At 49.6% G+C, this 19,696-nt stretch overlaps 1 protein-coding gene across 1 annotated transcript in view; it reads right to left on the bottom strand.

Moving 5' to 3' along the window:
• Nucleotides 1-7,216: 7,216 nt before the first annotated feature.
• Nucleotides 7,217-19,696, bottom strand: part of FSTL4 (follistatin like 4) — a 323,738-nt gene continuing 311,258 nt past the window's right edge. Inside the window, exons 14-16 of the mRNA XM_081091526.1 lie at nt 17,226-17,333; nt 10,724-10,833; nt 7,217-8,562 (exon numbers count right to left, since the gene is read on the bottom strand). Of these exons, the coding sequence (XP_080947652.1) occupies nt 7,863-8,562; nt 10,724-10,833; nt 17,226-17,333 (918 nt within the window). The 3' untranslated portion in view covers nt 7,217-7,862. The remainder of the gene's footprint in view (nt 8,563-10,723; nt 10,834-17,225; nt 17,334-19,696) is intronic.

Consider the following 19,696-nt stretch of genomic DNA (forward strand, 5'->3'; position numbering starts at 1 on the left):
AATTTACTCTAGCAATCTGTCTTGTAACTGGTAAGTTTCTTCCATGGTGATTACTGTCACTGGGATTTATTTCTAGTGTCTTATTTTGTTATTTCTATTTATCGTGCTATTTGTTTGCTACCTGTTTTTCTCTTTTGCCTTCTATTGGGCTGATGTAGTGGTTTATTATATTTTGAGTGTTTTAATTCCCTTTCACTCCATTTATTGGTTTGGAAAGCTTACATCCAATTTCAAAGACAAAAAATCTTTTCTTCCTCCTGAACAACAAAAGGGCTTTAGAATACTTCTCTTGGATGACTCCTCTCCATCTTAAGTGTAACCCACTTTTAAATTCCACTTCAATTTTGTCTCTACTCTTAATAATTCTTACTGTTTCACTATTTAGATGTTTATACTTAAAAAAATCAATCTCTTGAATTCCCTTCCTTTCTTCTCGGCTTAATTCCAGTCTCCTGGAAGTACATACTTCAGTAGCTTTTCTGGTTGTAAGTCTAGGTTACTGTTACTTTCTCTAAGCTGTGTGCAGCCATTATTCCATATTTTCTGTGTTTTCCTATTGCTGTTGAATAGTCTGTCAGTTTGATTGCTGCTTCTTTGTAGGGAGAGTGTATTTTCGCTTTGGCAATCTGCTTGCACTGCCTGTGTGAGTTTATTTTAATTTTTCCTGCTCAGCACTCATTCCCTGTCTGTTGATTCATGTAGTTCATCACCTCTCAGCCATTATTGCTGAATATTGCCTTTGTCCAAACTCATGGTTCTTTCCTTGGACCTCCTAATAGATGTGTGTTGTTTTCACTTTGTTGACTATGTTTTTTAACTCTCTGCTTTATGTTTGCCATCTCTTTATCTCTTTGTGTTACATGCAGAACAGTGGAGATATAAAATGGAGATAACAGTGCCCCCCCGCTTGTTGGGGTGCTTATCACAGGGCCTGGCACATAGCAGGTTACTTCCCTATGAGAAAGGGGGAACAACATTTTGTTTATGTCCTTGTGATAATTAATTTTATGTGTCCACTTGGCTAGGCTAGATCCTTGGTCAAACACTATTCAAAATGTACCTATGAAAGTATTTTTTGTCAATGAGCTTCACATTTAAATCAATAGACTGTGAGTGAAGTAGCTCACCCTCCACAGTGTGGGTGGGCCTCATCTGATCACTGGAAGGCCTTCAGAGAGAAAGATGGCTCCTCCAAGAAGGGGAGATTCATCCAGCAAACTGCCTTTGGGCTTGAACTGCAACTCTTTCTGGTTCTCCAGCTGCCAACCCAGCCTATTCTACATTTACATGAGTCAGTTTCTTAAAATCAATTTCTCCCTCCCTCTTCCCATCTCTCTCCCCCCTCTATCTACACACACAAAACACACACACACACACACACACACACACACACACACACCCCTCTATACCTACGCCTATTGGTTCTGTTTCTCTGGAGAACCTGTGCTAAGAGTCATGGTGCAGTGGACTTGAAGCTCACCAAGGGCAGGGTCTGTCTCCTTTGTCCAACCCTCTGTCCCCTGCGCCTACCACAGTTCTGGCACACAGTAGGTGTTCCACGTTAGTAGCCTGGTGGTTACCAAACACTTTATCCCTTCCTCATGGTAGCTGGAATGTTGGCTCCAGCGAGAACCGAGAGTGACTAGAGCAGTGAGGGCGAACCTTTTGAGCTCGGCGTGCCAGCATTTGAAAAACCCTAACTTAATCCTGGTGCCGTGTCACATACAGAATTTTTTTTGATATTTGCAACCATAGTAAAACAAAGACTTATATTTTTGATATTTATTTTATATATTTAAATGCCATTTAACAAAGAAAAATCAACCAAAAAAAATGAGTTCGTGTGTCACCTCTGACACGCATGTCATAGGTTCGCCATCGCTGGACTAGAGTCAAGAACAGATTAGAGTCTGGGGACTTTAAATTTAAAGGGGCTGCCAAGGCAGGTGATGAGAAGTTTTGAACTAGATGTGGGTTGATGCTAAAACTTCAACATGGAGAAAAAAGACTTCTGGGTTCAGGTGCCTGCCTTTGTCCAGAAGCTCTTTGGACCAGGCCGGAGTAGGGGCCGTCTCACTTTGACCATCATGCACCTGTAAAGGCGATGGAGAAGAACCCCAAGGTCCTTCCGAATCAGTTCTCATCTTAACAACCTCCAACAGACTGGCCCCAGAAAGAGTTAACCTTTCTCAAGTTTTATTGTAAAATCCTCAAAAAAGAGCATTTACAATGACAATCCTTGATGATAACTTGTGAATCATCTTTATATCAAGTGGTACTGCAAATACACGGCGTGTTCAATACTGTGTAATACGTCAAAGTAAACGCAACTTATTTCAAATGCCACACACAGTTACAGTGTTGGTACAAATTTCTACTAAAGTTGATGTATTAAAAATAATTTATATATATTTTATAAATAAGGAAAAATTCACATGTATAGTAATTACAGGAGGCCTTTTGAGAAATACAGTGATTACAGAAAATATATTTTGGAGTCTACACAACAGCTCAAAATAATGCAATCTGCCTTGACATAAGAGATCTGAAAGTTTTCTGAGGCGGGATGGATGAGACGCTACGGGACAAGGGGTGTGTGTGTGACTTCGTATTTTGAGGGGCATTCAGCTACGCTACAGCAGGAAGCAGTGTGTGTGACCACTCCAGCAAAACTCCATGCCCAGTTCTGCTTCTGGGTCATCGCACAGGTCTTCAGGAAGCATGGGCGGAGGGGGAAGACAGGGTGCGAACAGGCCAGGCCGGGAAGGGGCAGAGGCTGGGCAGTGGGGTGTGGGCCGTGGGGGCTCCATGAAAGGGTGTGCTTGGCTCTGGCGTGGTGACTGGCAGACCTGCTGTTCCTCACCTCTCTGAAGCAGCTGTAGGAGCAGGGGACCAGCAGCTCTTACATCTAAGGTAGATGTCATACTGGGCAGTGGATGAAGGTTTAGATTTAGGGAACTTTCTCACGTGAGAGCTTTTGGGCCCCGTACCCAGCCAATCCTGGTGGCCCTTCCTTAGAAATGAAGCTCTGATCTTGAAGAGTCCCCCAAAAGGCAGCGTTCTCCGATCCTGCCAAGACGACATGCGGACATGAGGACAGCACGTGTCACCTGGCGTGGGGTAGGGACGAGTCAACGGTTATTGCTTTGTGGAGTGCAGGCTAAGCCCTCTAGAGCCTTCTAGGTCATGACCCACATTCTCTGGGGCCCCAGGGGGAAGGGATGGTTTGACATTAGTTAAGATGAGCTTGAAAAGAGGGGCGTGTGAATTGTGGGTTAGGCAAAACCCCCACAAAAACATGCTCAATATTCTGGCGCTGGTTAAAGAAGCCTTGTTGTGAATTTTGGAGACCAATTCCCACTCTCCCTGTATTTTCCATAATTTCACACACCGTGTACAGTTACATTCCCACTCGCTGCTCACAGCTCCAAAGGATGTGTGAGACCATGCTTGCTGCGCTCCTGCTGACTGCCAGATGCTGGTGCTGAAGCCTGCAGGCCCAGGGAAGATGCTCAGGTCCTCCAGTGACGTGGCTGGTCATCTGCTGGCGACCACAGCAGGAAGTGGGTTGTATTCCGACAGGTATTTGGGGTCTTGCAGTCACACCTTGAGGAGGCATTTCCCCCTTAAAATGTTAAAGCATCTCTGTCCTGTGATCTCTGTGATTCTGCAGAGAAACCAAGGCAGCTTGTGACTTTCTGGAAAAACTGCTTAGCCTCCATGCCAGCCTGGGAGGAGAGACAATAGCATCTGGCCCTGTGAGTGACGGACAGCTCACTTCTACCCCAAAGCAAGGGGCTGGTGTGGCGGCGAGGCCAGTGGCCTCTTGAATGGAAGGAGCAGGAGGCTCAGGTGTAGGGACGAAGCAGGAAAAGCAGAGAATGAAGTTGGAATGGAGGGAGGTGTCGCGTAGGCCCTCTCAGGGATGAGGCTGGCGCAGATGTCACGGTCTCCATTCCCGTCGACAGTTTCTGTCTGATAGTAGCTGACTTTCCTGATGTTCTGAGTTCTCTCTAGTCTTGCTCACCTGACTCCAAAGGGCTGCAAGCAAGTGTTTGGGGGGCGGGATTCTGGGCAGCAAGGGGCTGTGTGCCGTGGGTTCTGACTGCACTTGGAGTGGGATCTGCGTCCTGGGTCGGGGAGGATGGCAAAGGACTTCACGTCAGCACTGTTGTCATCCACGTCACCTGTCTGGCCTCCTGGCATGGGGGCGGCACCTGGCGGTGCTGGGTGCAGGGAGGAAAGTGTGAGGTAGATTGGCGGATGTGTAGGAGGGAGGTGGCGTGATCAGCTCTCCTGCAGGCCTGCTTCTGAAGAGGAGGATCAGAGAGAGTGAGCTATGGGGTTTGGTGATGAGGATGGTTCAGTGTCCACGGTATCTGAATAAAACACATTCTGAGAAATCACTCGATTACTTTTTAAGCCCCTTGTAGAAAAATATATCCAGAATGAATCTGTTTCACATCTCAGTTCTGAAATTGCCTTTAGTTCACAGGGTATTGGTCAACAGAAAACAAGAAGTTGTGGCTGCACAAAGCTGACCCCAGGCTGCTTTCCTACACGAAGTCCCCATCGTTACCTTTCTCGAGCGCAGCAGGTGGGCCTCTGCTGTATTTGGGGTGAAAGCTGTCCTCCAGGGCACCTACCTGGAGCCGGGAAGTGGGAATGGCAGGGACTGAGCTTCTGTGTCTGGCGAAGCTTATCTTTCGGTCAAAGTGCTTGGAGCTTGCTAGTAGTGGTTGGCCCCAGCCAAGTGTTTACAGGGCTCTTCTGGCTGCTTCCGGGGACTTGGGCTAATAGGACTGTGAACGACTTGGAGACCTAAAAGCCTGGGCCAGCCCCAGGCCGGACTGGCTGGGTCAGGGTTGCTGGGTGGGGGTTGCTGGGGCCGGCATTTGCAGTCAGGCGTGGTCCACGCCCAGGCCTCCTTGTGCAGAAAGTGCACATAATCGGCTAGAAACAGACTCCCGCTTCCTACCACCAGTTTGCGGATAGCTGGGTGGGCTTTGGGGCCTGGGACCTCCACGTGGGCTCACTAGGGCAGGAGAGTGAGAGCCTCCAATTCAAAGCCTTAATGTCACCACAGGTGTTAGTTATTTGTGTTTGTTGTTCTGAAAAAAACACTCTATGTTGGATTTCGGTGAAATTTTATTTCAAAATCCAGGAATGTTGGGATAGTGAGTTCACTATATAAGTGGCCTTTCTGGTGATTCTTTTGGTAAAATGAATACTCCTTGAATGTGAACGTTTAGTAGTTAGTCGACCTTTTGTGTTCATCAGAAGGAGTGCTGGCTGGGTTTGCCTCCAGGCTTGCCTGTTGTGATGACTTCTGACCCCAGCTGGTTTCAAACTGTGTCCCAGGAGCCAGCCTTTTCCCTGCCTCCCACCCACGCAGCTCTGCTGGAAAACATCTCCCTGCGAGCCTTGGTGAATTTGCCGATTTCGGTTTTCAGGCCAGTGATTTCTCTCTCCAGTTCAGCTGCGCCCGGCGCGTGGGCGGCGAGACGGGAGCTGCCCAGTGAGGGCCGCGAGAGGAGGGACCGTGGGAAAGGGGCAGGTGCTGCGGGTCGCCCCCGGTTAAAAGGCCAGTTCGGATCAGTTTCGTCGTCTTCTTAGGAACCCTGCAACCCAGAGGGGCCGGCGTTTGAGCACGGCTGTCGGCCGGCTCCCCTCAGTGGGCTCGGGGGCTTTCTGCTGCCAGGCGCTGCCACAGTTTAGATTTTTCCCAAGGGTGAAGTTCATGAAAGCTGGAGAATTTCTGTGATTAGAGTGGGAGTTTGGAAGTAAAGGTGTCAAGAGATTGAGGCAAGAATAAAAGGAAAGGGTGAGATCCATCCATTCCAGTGATTGTGAAACTGAATATGACGCTTTCCTTCAACCTATAGCTACATATTGTACCTTTAAATAAAAATCTAAAATGTGATGTACATGTCTAGACACACTCCTGAGAATTGTAGGAAACAGGTGTTTGATGGACCAAGATACAAGAGACGCACAAGACGACGGCCGATCTCAGGAAACGGGGGTGGGCGGGACACAGGTGGGCTAGGCAGTTGGTGGGAGGGGAAGGGGGCTGTGTATTGAGTGAGGCAGGGCCTTGCCTTCCTTCCCCGAGAAGGGCCGTTCCTCAGCAGCACAGGGAAACCTTGGCCATGCTGGCAGGTGAAGGGGCTACGCTAGCTAAGGTGTCTGCGATGGGACCACCTCTCCCAACCCAGGTGGTTAGAAAGGCGACCATTCAAGCCAGCGAGTGTGCCAGCATGTTTTGGCCGCTGGTGTGGGAAGGAAAGCGGTGTTCTGATACCCAGGGGAGCCTCCTTCTTGCTGAGATTCTTCAGCACAGGCTGTCTTCCCACAGCTGTTGGGTTGTACTTCTGAGAGCCCACCATAGCCTGGGACACGGGGGAATAGGTCAGTAGAATAATAACCAGCCTGCATCCTTCCGATTCTGAGATTCAGAGTGTGTGCTACTGGGGAGATGGGGCCGTGTGTAAGAAATACTGGGGCCCTCCCTGTACTGACTGCGCTGCGACGATGCAGGGACGAGGGGCACCAGAGCTGAGCGCAAGGGCCACAGGCAGAGAGGAAATTGGTTTTTACAAGGGACCCTGCCTGGACACCACTGTGTCCTCGGGGTTTCAGCAGTGAGTCCAGAGGCTGCTATCCTGCCGGCTGCCCACACCTTGCCAGGCAAGCCCAGTCTGCCTTGAATCTGGGCCTGGCTAATAAAATGTCCTCCTTCCAGCCCTAGCCAATTTAGCTCAGTGGATAGAGCGTCGGTCCACAGACTGAAGGGTCCCAGGTTCGATTCCGGTCAAGGGCATGTACCTCGGTGGTAGGCTTGATCCTTGGCCCTGGTTGGGGTGCGTGCAGGAGGTAACCAATCGATGTTTCTCTCTTTCTCTCCCCTTCCCTTCCACTCTCTCTAAAAATCAATAGGAAAATATCCTCGAGTGAGGAATAACTAACTAAACAATGCCCCCCTTCCATGGTGAAAAGCAGGCACACAGGGTTTGTCCTAGTGTCGTGGGGTCCCAGCCCAGAATGCAGCCTTTGCCAGTGTGGTGGCCGATCTGCACTTGGGGGTGTCAGTGCTGTAGAGGCCATTACTCCTTGAGGACCACTGTTCTTTCCGGCTGGGGGATGTGGGGTGGTGACTCTCAGAGACCCGGCCCAAGGCAGGGACGAACAGAGCTGGACCTCGGAGAGCGCCTTTCTGCTCACTAGCATTTGAGATTATAAAAAATTATTTTTTAATCAAAATTTCCAAAATAAAGTGAGTGATTTCCCCACCTCCCCAAGCGGCAATAAGTCTTACTGGCTCTCTCTCAGGCGTACCACAAGTCAGATGGAAAGAAAAGCAGGAAGCAGCTGCGAAGGAGGAAAAGGAGCAGAGCCAGGGCAGGTGTGGCTCTCCGGCCGGAGGGAGGCCCCCGCTCCTGGCGGCCGGGTCCAGGCCTGGTCTCAGGCCCCTGCGCAGGGTGCAGTCTGGCTGGGTCTGGCGGTGAAGGAGAATGACTATGTGAAGGCAACCGACGGAGATGCCCGCCTGGAAAGCAGGAGCGCTGGCTCCGCGCGTCCCCAGTCACATGGCGTGGAGCCGGGCACGGAAATGCCTCCTTTACACGGCAGCGTGGGCTCTCGCCGCCTAGCCCAAGGCGTGCTCACACTTCCCGACGAGGACACCCCGCCGGGTGCGCAGCCAAACCTTAGACGAGGAAACTTGCAAGCAGACCAGTGTCGAACCACGAAGCGAATACAGGTTTTTGCGTTTGTCTGTAAAAATGTACAGGGCGCCAGCTCGGGGCTGTGGTGTCGGGACGAGGTGGGGCCTGGGGGCCCGGGCTCTGCGCTGGCCGCCTTCATACCTCGCCCACCCACACCACCGTGGTCCCCCGCTTTACGCCCGACACCTCGCACCGCAGCGTGTTTCGTCGCCCGTTGATGAGAAACAGTGACTCCCGGGCTGGCGTGAGGAGGTACTGTCCGAACAGCCCGCTGTCCCTCACGATCCTGCGGGGCCCTGCCCAGGGCCCGGCTGGCCCCGAGGGCGGCTCCTTGAAGTTCTTGAGCACGCCCGCCCGCCCCGTGGCCAGCTCCAGGAACAGCAGGTCCGGCTCTGCCTCCAGCGTGGCGTAGACGTCGTACTGGTTGCTGCGGGCGAAGGAGCGCTGGAACGCCACGTCGGAGACGCCCTGGCCGGTCTTCAGGTCGTAGAGGGTCCGGATCTCCCCCCGCAGCGTGACCTCCTGCACGTGCAGCCGGGGGCCGGCGGCAGCAGCGCTGACCACGAAGCGGCCGTCGGGGGACGTGTGTGGGGTGCCGGTCACCTCCCCGTTGGGGCCGACCACGGCGTCCGTGACACTGTCGATGAGCAGCTGGGGAGCGGCCGTGGCGCCGTCCCGCAGGCACTGCACGAAGAAGTAGCCGCCCAGGTGGCTGTGGGCCATGGCCTGCGGCAGGCAGCCGTGCCGCTGCAGCCCGATGGTCTTGAGGAGCATCAGCGTTTCCAGGTCCACCTTGTGGACTGCAGGCTCAGACGTGTTGAAGATGAAGCCGAACCTGGGAGGGGAGAACTGAGGTCAGAGGTCAGAGGCCTTTCGGGGCCGGGGATCTGTCATTCCTCTCTCAGGATGGCAGCCTTTCTCTGTCCCTCTGTCACGAGCCTTCAGGGACCTAACGGCCCCTGGGGAAGGTCTGCCGTTCTGCAGGGGACGGCTTCCTAAGTGACTCATCTGCGACCTCCAGCAGGAAGAGCGTGACCAAGGTTCCGGGTCAGACGCTGTCCTGCATGCACTCATGGTTAGAAATGGCACAGGACGGTAAAGGTGCCTGCCACTGCGTCTCCCTGAGGCCTCGTGCCAGCTGGGAAGGGGCGGCCTGTGCCTGCAGGGAAAGGACAGCGTGCGTCCCCGCTGGGTTCTGAGCTAACTGGTGAGTCGGGATTGGAGGACGCAGATTCAGCGAAGCCCAGGTTTCCTAAGAGTGTTCCCTCTCCCGGGACCAGGAAGGGCAGCCCCTCTCCGGCCACGTATATGATGCTGGTGGGCAGGGGGCCGAGAGGCGTTTTTCACCTTTGGAGCCAGAGGCCTGATGCTGCTGGGGGCCCCGCCAGCCGCAGGGCCCGGGGCCCTCGCTTTCCCCTCTGAGCCTCCGGGAATCTAAAGAGGGTCGGTCCTTGGAGGGCTTAGGGGAGGATCAAATCTAAGAGGACGCTTTGGTGGAAGAGCTCAGTGGGTGGTAGCAGCTCACATCTGGACTCCCCGAAATGCCTCGATAGTAAAAGGCGTGGCTCCAGGCAGGCCTCCCCTTTGCTCCGGAGGCGTTCTGACACCCATCACCCTGCAGGAAAGAGGAAAATCGCTTCACGACTTCCTCTCGAATAGGAATAGCGGGGCCTCAGAGTGGGGACAGGCCCACTTCAGAGCATCTGTGAAGCATCCTTAAAGGGCCAGAGCATGGACAGAGCAGGAGGAAAACCCACTCTTCTAAGGAACTTTAAACAGGGCTGCTGAGTCCTTGCGTTTGCACGACTCCCAGCTGAATTCAGCTGCTCTGAGGGGGCGCCCCCATTTAGAACCATATTAGAGGCTCTTCCCCAGGCACTCCCTGCAGTGCGGGGTGTGTGAGGTTGGGGGTTGGGGGGGAGGGGAGGAGGAGGCAGAAAGTGGTGATTTTCCTCCTTGGGCCAGCATACATGGGTGAGTCCTATTTTTACACGTCCAGCATCAGCTTGCAACAATGAGTCGTTCCTTCCTGGAGAAAGGTGGTGTCAGGTCGAAGGCAGGCATAAACAGTGCCACGTGACAACTGGGTCTCCATGACTTTATCAAGGGCAGGCTTAGTCCTGGCAGTGGTGACTTCACGGCAAGTGCCAGGGGCGCTCTGAAATGGTAGGGGGAGTGGCCAGGCGGGGAGGAGGTTTGCCTTGGAGGCCAGGGCTGTTATGATAAGGCTCTTCTTTAGGATGGTGGCAACCAGGCACCTAGGGGGCCTTGTTTCCTGGTAGGCCCCCTGCACGGCTGCTCTGGGGGCTCTGAGAGGAACCATGGGCTGTGGTTAGCAGAGAATGAGGCGGGATGGGGCACTCAAAGGACACCTGGCTTTGCACGTAGTCTGACTGCCAGTTCCCGGCTGTGTGACCTTGGCCAGCGCCCTAACTTCTCTCAACCTCAGTTTTCTCATCTGTAAAATAGGTTCGAGACACTTCTACTAGCTTTGTGTGTCTAGCAAGGAGAGGTGCTACATTAACCACTGCTGTTTCTCCTTCCCCCTGTTGCCCTCACCTTGAGGATGTGACTCCTTGACCTCACTAGGCCACCAAGGACATTACGAGCTGGGTACCTTCCTGAACTTTAACAATTAGAGACTAGGAATGGGTCCATTTCTCTGTTCCTTCTTTTTTAAAAAATATATTTTATTGATTTTTTACAGAGAGGAGGGGAGAGGGATAGAGAGTTAGAAATATCAATGAGACAGAAACATCGATCAGCTGCCTCCTGCACACTCTGTGCCCGCAACCAAGGTACATGCCCTTGACCAGAATCGAACCTGGGACCCCTCAGTCCGCAGGCCCACGCTCTATCCACTGAGCCAAACCAGTTAGGGCTCTCTGTTCCTTCTTGATGCGGTTCGAAGCCAGCCCAAGGGGAGTGGGGGAGACAGGGGCAGGCCCCACCCTGGGCGAAGGTGTCCTCCTCGGGGCCTTGCCGGCGGGTCTCACCTGATGTGGTTGATGATGAGGTTTGTTGGGGGAATGAAGAAGTCATCCACTCCTGCAAAGGGTGTGCGGATGAGGTGCTGGCCCTGGCCGGTGCTGGCTTCCGTGATCACCTATGACAGAGAGCAGGAGTCCTTGTGAGGGCCCGGCCTAGTGGGGGGCTGGAAACCTGGGGACCTCTGCATGCTCCCCAGCAGACAGGCTGCTAGAGAGAGATGGACAAGCCACCGTCTTGGGAAGGGGCGGGTGCAGAGTGGAATGGCACAGGCAGGACAGGAAGTGGTGGGACAGGATGAGTTGTTCCCTCCCACTCTGCCTGGCATGACCTGCTGCACGCTGTCAGCTGTGGTGACTGCAGCGCGGGGACTGAGCTGGACTTGTGCTGGGGCTTTGGAGGGAGGCCCCAGAACCGAAACATCACTCTGCTCAGATACAGCTTCCCCACCAGCAGGGAAGCCCACCTTCTCAACACCTAGGCCGCCCTGGGAAAAAGGAGAGCGCTTTAAGTGACGAGAATGTGAAACTCTGGAACTGATGACTGGTTATTTATTTTCTGTTGATGCCCCGGTGTGTGGGCTGGTTTGCTGGGAATCTGTCGCATACTGCTCACCGAGGCGGGACCTGGCAGAGGTGCCCTTCAGGGGTGCTGGTCGTGCCACCAGAGGCCTTGTGATTGAAATGACGGGGAGAGGTTCAGGTTCACAAGGGGACTCGCTGTGAGAAGTAAGGAGTCAGGCCTTGTGTTTGGTACAAATTGGTGAAGACAGCATGGCTGCCTCTGTTTCCCTGGAGGTTACACTTCTCCCCGTGGGGGTGACCTGAGCCACTCCCCGGCGTGTGTCCCTGCTGTCTGCTCAGGGACGGGCACGTTGGCAGTGCGAACAGTCAAGTGATGTCCGAGGCTAGAGAGGAGAGTGGTCTGCAGGTCCTGCCAGAGCTCCCTGTGGGCAGGCCGGGCATCGACCTGCCCATTAGCCACTGAGGCCTCGGGCCTGGCAGGCCAGAGACACCGAGCCAGGCCGCCTGTGTCCTCTGCCTTTTCACGCGCTCATCAGCCTCCAAGTCCAGGGCCATTGCCCTGAAAGGCGGCTGACCTGCCGCCAGGCGAGGAGCTTGGCCAGCTGAGGGCCCCACAAGAACAAGCCCAGAGATTGTGAGCAGCACAGGAGGCAGAGGCCAGACCCGGAACAGGGAGGTGAGGTACTCCCGACCTGCACCTGGTGGCCGCATGTGCGGAACGAAGGATCCAGATCTCGGCAGCCCCAGGCCGACGAGCCGGGTGGGGCTTGGTGACTCCCATGGCTTTCAACCCTGGATGCTGTTTGCTTTTTCGAATGAAATTGTCTTCTAGCTCTTATTTTTATGGTGAAACAAACAGCACCTGGTGCCTCCTCAGGCAGGTTTGAGGGTTGAATCTTTTCTGAACCATGCTTCCCAGGGGTCGGCAGGCAGAATGCCGGATTAGAACGACGAGAGCTGTCATTTCAACCTTGGGCAGCTCTAAAGCTCTACGGTTGCATTAGGTCATTTTCCTGTGATTAAAAAAAGCCAAACGACACTTCATGGCAAGCCCGTGAGGAAAAGCTCTGGGCATGAAGGAAGTCTCGGCGTTAGGAAACGGGATCTTGGAGAGTCGAGGGGAAAATGCCAGAAAAATCCACGAAGCTATGCAATCCTTGCCTGAGAGCAGGCCTGTCGTTTTAGCTTCTATTAGAGATGGAAGATTACAGGCTGCCAGCGGCCCGTGCCATTCACGCCGCACCACTCTGACACCCTATGTTCAGAGGTTACTTCACCAAAGCACGGTGCAGCGGGCCACTGAGCTGCCGGGGGCATGCCCGCTCCATTGCTCCCACCAGCCTGAGTTCCTTGGCTTGTGTACCAGCACGTGGCTGGGTGCCTCGGGGACGCCAGCGTAATTGTTGAACCCCTCACATTCGCTGGCTCTGAGAGCTTGGGACAGGAGGCGTGTGCGTGTAGCTGGATAGCGGAGGTCGTTTGCTGGTCAGCGTGGGGTAAGGAAGGCTGAGCATCTCCCTCAGGGTGGACAGGTCAGCTGAAAGTGACCTTTGGGGAAGGGCAGGGGACGAGGTGTCCTGTGGAACAGGCTGACGGCAGCTGAAAGCTGGGCCTGGGAGTGAGCGGGTAAGCGAGTGCGGGGCAGGAGTCAGGAAGATGCCAGAGGTTCCAGCACTGGCTGCTGGGGGAGGGCCTCCTTTAGAGAAGCATCTTCCTGCAGTCACAGCGGAGTTTGTGTAGCCAACTCCTTAGTGTTGGGTATTTAGAAACATTGGGATATTATTGTTTTTAAATTTATCTTTATTGGTGAAAGCATTGCAGATGTCTGCTTTGTCATCCCCCCCCTCCGCCCCCATAATCCCCTCCTCCTCGAACCCACCCTCCTAAGCCTTTGCCACACTATTGGCTGTGTCCATGGGCTATGCATCTATGCATATAAGTTCCCCTGTTAATCGCTCCCTCTCACCCCCGCCTTTGAAATTCATCAGTCTATAATACAATGTAGCTATAACACATAGCTAAATCTTTGTCCGTATCCGTGATCACGGCCTTCGGATAAGTTCTGAGAAGTCAAGTTGCTGGATCAAAAAGCACTGTTTTGAAGCTTTTGGTTCACATTTCCAAATTGCTCATCGCAAAGGCTGTGTCGTTGATCTTTCTGGAAGAGCTCATTTCCCTAAGCCCGGCCGACAGCAATAAAGGTAGGCTTATTCAATCTATTTCATTTTCTTGTCATAGTGCACATTTCCTAGACTTGCCAATTATGGTGATGGAGGACATCATGGCTTAATTATTGAAATTAATTAAAATGCTTTTAGTGCTTTGTCATTTAGGCAAAATTTGCTCTTGGTTTCTGGGAAATAGTCTTCATTATATTTAAGGAGTTTCCTTCTAGTCTTATTTTTAGGTATTTTATTAAGACTGCTGCATTTAATTAAATGCCTTTCAGCATTTATTGGAAATATCATAGTTTTTTTTTCTGTTTTAATTTGTTTGTGTTATATAAAACGTTGACTGATTTCCTGGGAGCAAACCATCATTGCATCTGGGAACTTAATTTGTTTCCTACTTCAGCAATTACATGCATTGCTGGACTATACATCTAATACCATGATTAGAATTTTGCTTTTGTATTTGTGAGATTAAAAATAGGATAAAAATATAAACTAATCAGTTTTTACAATTATACTGGTTATTTAAAACAAATAAAGGAGCTGTACGTTTCGCCCCATGATCTGAGATAGTTAAAATAATACTAAAATTGTATTTTGAAGATTTGAGAAAACTCAGATATACATTTTTCTATGATCGAACTTTAATCGTTTAGAAACCTCTCTGGCAGATATTTGTTCTAGTTTAAGTTTTCCTTTTCTTAGGTCAGTTTGTTTTTCCTCCTACATTTTGTAAATGAATAATCATTCATTTCTTCTAGGTTTTAAAATTTGCTGCCCCAGAACTGCAATGTAGTATTATTTTACAATTATTTTCATTCTCCTGTATCTATAATCATAGCCCTCTTTCATTCTTCATTTTGCCTTTTTCCTTTATCAGGTGTGAGAAGGATTTTTTTCCTGTTTTTATTTGTGTTGTATGTCTGTTTCTCTATTTGTCCTTTAATTATTTTGTTTCTATTAATTTCTATTCTTATCAGTTATTTTGTCCTTTTCCTAATATCTTAACACAAATACTTGCTTTGCAGGCTTTTAAGACACACATATTCCTGTGGACACTTTCTCTGCCTCCCATAGGTTTTGATGTGAAACGGTCTCATTTTCAGACAGTTTATAACTTCCCCTTTAATTTCCTCTTTGATCCAGTAATGATCTAATAAGTGTTTTCTTATTAGGTCACATTTTATTTAGGTCACATATTAATTCTAATTATCAGATAATGTAGTCTATAACATCTATAAAATTTGTAAATGTTTTCTTCATGATTACTGATACACTTATTTATATGTGAACATGTGAAAAAACTATTTGCCAGACGAAAGGTTTCCTATATATTAATTAAACCAAGTTCCTTATTCATATTATTCAATTTTCCCATGTCATCTATTTGTCTTCTTGGTATTATACGCGTATTTTAGATAAAATTCTCCTTGTGTTTTCAAATGCCCTGATTTAGCTGTCATGCTGTTGGATATCTACGGGCTGTTTGTCGTCACGTCTCTCCGTATGCCGGTGAGTGAGTACCTTAACCTTACGTCCCACCTTGTCTGGCACTAATATTGCCACTTGTACGTATCTCTTAGCTCCCCTATCATCACTATTTCTAGGCCTTTAAATTTATCATTTTGTTTTGTGTGTTTCTTGTAAACACATGAGAGTTAGTTTTCTTTCTTTCCTTCTTTTTCTAAAGCCCAACCTGATCACCTCTGCTTTGAACAGAATTCAGTTCTCAGCTATTAATTTCAAACATTCTCTATATCCTCTCTTCTCCCAACAAGATGACACTTTTGAGTATTCTTATTCCCTTCTTTTCGCTCCACGCTCCACTCTGTACTCTTATTTTTACTAAAATAATTTATCCTTAGAAATCCTGGTATCAGGATTTCTCTTTCAGTGTGTCTCTGCTAATTCTAACACCCTTACTTAGCACTGATTATACATTTCTAGATACTCATCCACCTTACATTTAGTTTTAATCTTTACCCAATGATATGTTTTGATTGATCTGTTGCCTCCTGCATGTGCCTCAACCGGGGATCAAACCCGCCACCTAGGCATGTGCCCTGACCGAACCTGCAACCTTTTGGTGTGTGGGATAATGCTCCAACCAGCTGAGCCACCCAGCTGTGGATCCATCTTCCTTTTAGTTTTACACTGTCCTCTCCTTTGTCCGGAGGTAAATGATATCTTGCTGGGGTACAGGATTCTTGGACATCAGCCCTTATATCTAACTAATGTGACTCCACGGTCTTCCAGCTCCTGTTGCAGGTGAGAAGTTCAAGGCCCATCGGATTGTTGTTTCTTCTACAGGTAACTTGTTCCTTCTGCCTTGTAAGTTTTCCCCTCTACTCTTTTACCAACAAGGGCAGAGATGTATCATTTCTCATAAGTCTAGCCAGGAAGTTGTAGATCCTCTTGGAAATTTTATTCCAAATGTATTTATGTTGGACTCCAGCCAAACAGTTTCCTTTTCTCTTTCTGAACGTCCATGTTCGGAGATGTTGAGTCTCAGTCTCATCATATATTTGGGTCTCGGTAGAAACCAGGCATTTCCCAATTTATCTACCGCAGTCGACAATTAGAAAGGCATTTTGTTCATTTTTAGTTCCAGAGGAATCTTTGGTGGTGGTCCCTCCCATAGAGTTTCCTTGGGTGCTTTCTTAGAGCCACCAGAGGGCCCAATAATAAGCCCATTTCTCTGGGCTTAGCCTCCGTTCTGAGTGACCGTTATCCTGGGTCCTAGGAGTTCTAATGGGTTGTTATTTGTTGTCAGCTCAGGGCTGGTGGATGAGTTCAATCACCGACATAGTCTCAGTTCACATGTGGTGAAGTTGTGTCCTCCCCCTGGTGCAGCAAAGGCAGGCAGGAGGCCAGTCCCCAGAGGAAGGCTCTCGAAAGCCGGGTGTTCCTGGCCTCTCACCAGTCTTGGGAACAGGGTGAACCTGGCTCCATCTGCAGCCCTTCTCAGCTGGGGTTCTGAGAAAGAATTAAACCCTAAGGCATCCATTGTATGTAAGGAATTACCTTTTCTGGGCATCTAGAATGGTTCTATGCACCATTTTGGGGAGGCTTGAGAAAACAGGCATTCAAATTACTTTATGTAGATCTTAATTCTCTCATGCATCTCTGATGAGAAAGGCTGAGCCACACATACTCAACACAGGGGTGGCGTGGCTCTTCCCTGGCTGGCAGAGGGAGGAATCCCACAGCTCCCTGGGGCCCAAGCTCTTCCCGGGAGGGGGTACAGCAGCTGGAGGTGGGGACTGCAGAGCCTGCTGCGGGAAGGAGTTGGACCATGGGCAGATTACCTAACTTTTCTGTGCCCTCCCACCCTGGAGGCACTCCATAAACACACTTCCATTTATGGACATAATTGCTGCTGCTTCCTTTCCTTCCCCTTATTGGCCAGCAGCTAGTGCTTGCTGTGACACTAAATCTCTAGCCCACCCAGCCCAAGGTGAAGAGAGCCTGTCTCCTTTCTTCCTCCCTGGCTGCCAGTCTTCATGCTGTTTGACCCCAGGAGGTCCTGGCTCAGGAGGGACAGGTGTTGTGGGGCCTGGGAACCGCATTCTGATTGTCATACCATGAGAATCCTACCCATTATGGGTATTACTGTCTTTAACTGCAGGCCTTGCTGAAGACACCCTGTCCATTGCCTGTGAGGAGTGATGGCCTGAGGCTGTTTCCTACCCTCTCCTTAAGCCCTTATGGACATATTTTGGATAAATGAGATTAGTCACTAGGGAAGTGGGAGACAAACGGGGAGAGAGGCTTTTCCTGTGGGGCAGGGGTTAGACTCCGTGTGTTCAACATACCTGGAGGCTTGCTTGGGACTTGTGCACATCCCCCCAGCTCAGGACCCACACTTGGTCATGTGACTTGTCATAGGACAGCTTAGCCGGCAGAGGGTCCACACCTATGGACTTGAACAACAACAAAAAAAGACATGTTGGTCATGGTTGTCGTAGGGGCTGACACAGTGGTCGTTTCTGGGTGTTGTGCACGTGGCCATTGCTCCTGGGTGAGTGGCAGGCAGTCCAGTGCAGAAGCCTGCCTTCTGGGTTTGTGGTCAACAATTTCTCCCTTTTAAAAACTTCTTGTGTGTTTTACTTAAAGGAGAGATCCAGAGCATCTTAACAAAAGCCTAAACACAGAAGCTTTAAGTTATCCACTTAAGAACCAGCCGAGGACCCTTCCATCACATCCCCTGGAAGCCTGTTGGGCCTCTTAGACCCTCAGCGTCCTTCCCCAGGCTGCTCCATGGCCCGGATACTGGTGAGTGGGCCCCTTCTCCTGGGTCATCGGAGATCTTCCTTTCTCACCTTATCTTTCCACAGCCTCTGTCTTGCACATCCGTCAGCGGGAGCTGCTGCGACTCAAACCATAGCACCAGGCTGGTTATTTTTACTGCTGTGACTGATACTCTGCTCTCCCCCGAGGACAGCGCTTCCCCTGTGGCCCTGGCAAATGGAGACTTTTCTCTCTTCTGTTTGTAACGTAGTTTTATAAGTTCTAAACCCTGTTCTATGATGATTCATTCTCAGTTCCTTCTTGGTTTCAATGATCTTTCCTTCTTCCACACCTCAGCCACCATAACTTATATTTCAACTAAGCAGATTCTAGCTTTTCAGATTTTAGGAGAGAAAACCCCATGGGTCAAAACTTCTGAAGAACTGTCTGTGGAGTCCCTGAATCCACTTTTCCTTTCCCCAGTGTCTGTCTTCATCACTTCACTGACAGTTTCTAGTCCTGCATGTCAGATTCAGAGGGTCATCATTTTTTTAAAAATTCTTACCCGCAGAGATGTTTATTGATTTTAGAGAGAAAGAGAGAAATTGATGTGAGAAACATCAATTGTTTGCCACCTAGGTATGTGCCCTGACCAGGAATCAAACCCGCAACTTTTTGGTGTACACAGGACGACACTCCAACCTACTGAACTACCCGGCCAGGGCTCAGAGGGTCATTTTTTGTGATCCTCCTCTTACTTGACATTTCAGCAAGATTTCACATGGTTAATTATTTCCTTTTGGAAACATTTTCTTCTCTCAGCCTCCCACCTCCCTAGCTTTTATCTTCCTTATTCTGACTTCTGAACGTTGGCATGTCCCAGGCCTTCAGCTTCGACCTTCTCTTGTCTACATCCTGGCCCTGCATGAGCTCACCCAATCCATGGCTGCAACTAACCCACTGCACTCTGAGGACGTTAGAGTTCACTCCTCTGTCAATGAGCACAACTTAACATTTACAAAACTGAACTCTTGACTTTTTAATCTGCTGAAATATATTGTTTTTTTCTCCATTCAGCACCATCTTTAAATCTCATTTTACTTTCTTGCTCTTATTGAAACCTCCTGCTTTCTGAAGCCCCAAGGCTGTTACTGCTTTTCTACACTTCACAGACCTTAGGTCCTTTGTTCATGTCTATAGGTACTCCTGTTACTCCCAGCTTCCTGGCTACTCTTTTCGCTTACCAAAAGCTTTGAGATCTACCACTGTCTTCCTCTACCCAGAGCTTCTTAACACACCAGCCATGATACCACCATGACACTCTCTAGATTCTTGTACACTCTCTCTCTCTTAAAAATACCTCCTGACTACTCATACCTCTTCCAGATATTGTCTGCCCTTTTCACAGCAAAACCTCCCTAAGGTTTGGACTGTAGCCATTATCTCTTCTTTCTGCTTAACCTTCCTCATCATATTTCATATTCTCATGTGAGCTGTTGAGGAGCAAGAGTCTAAGATTTTTGGCTTATCTCTTCAAATTCAGAACAGACTTGCCCACAGTCTCAAGATGCCGAGGAACAAAGGGAAAAGGTCCTGAAGAACACATTAGGCCCAGGAGTGAAGCTTTGCAAAAACTTCAACTCAGCTTTGATTCAACTTAGTATTGGTAAGATTAAAAATATCCATTCTCTATTATTTCTGCCTAAAAAGGAAATGGTAAACTTTCTTTGGTGGATGAGAGCCATCTAAAGTCTCTAAAATATTTTAAATGGAATGTTGTTGTGCATGCAAGAAAATTACTAGGCTTTCCAAGATACATGCTATATGACTGAAAACAACATTAAAACAAAAAACAAAACAGACCTCCAGGTGATCCATAAAAAGGTAATTTGGAATTAACTAGACATTCTAAAGTAAAAAAAATGTAATGCCTGAAATTAAGAGCTCAATAAATAGGTTTTAAAAATATCCATATTAGACACAGAAGCTAGAATTAGTGAACTGAAAGGTTGATAGAACATACCCAAATTGAAGCACAAAGAGCCAAAAAAGGATG

The sequence above is a fragment of the Myotis nattereri genome, assembly GCF_964212035.1.
Source record: "Myotis nattereri genome assembly, chromosome: 5".
Taxonomy (NCBI): Eukaryota; Metazoa; Chordata; class Mammalia; order Chiroptera; family Vespertilionidae; genus Myotis; species Myotis nattereri.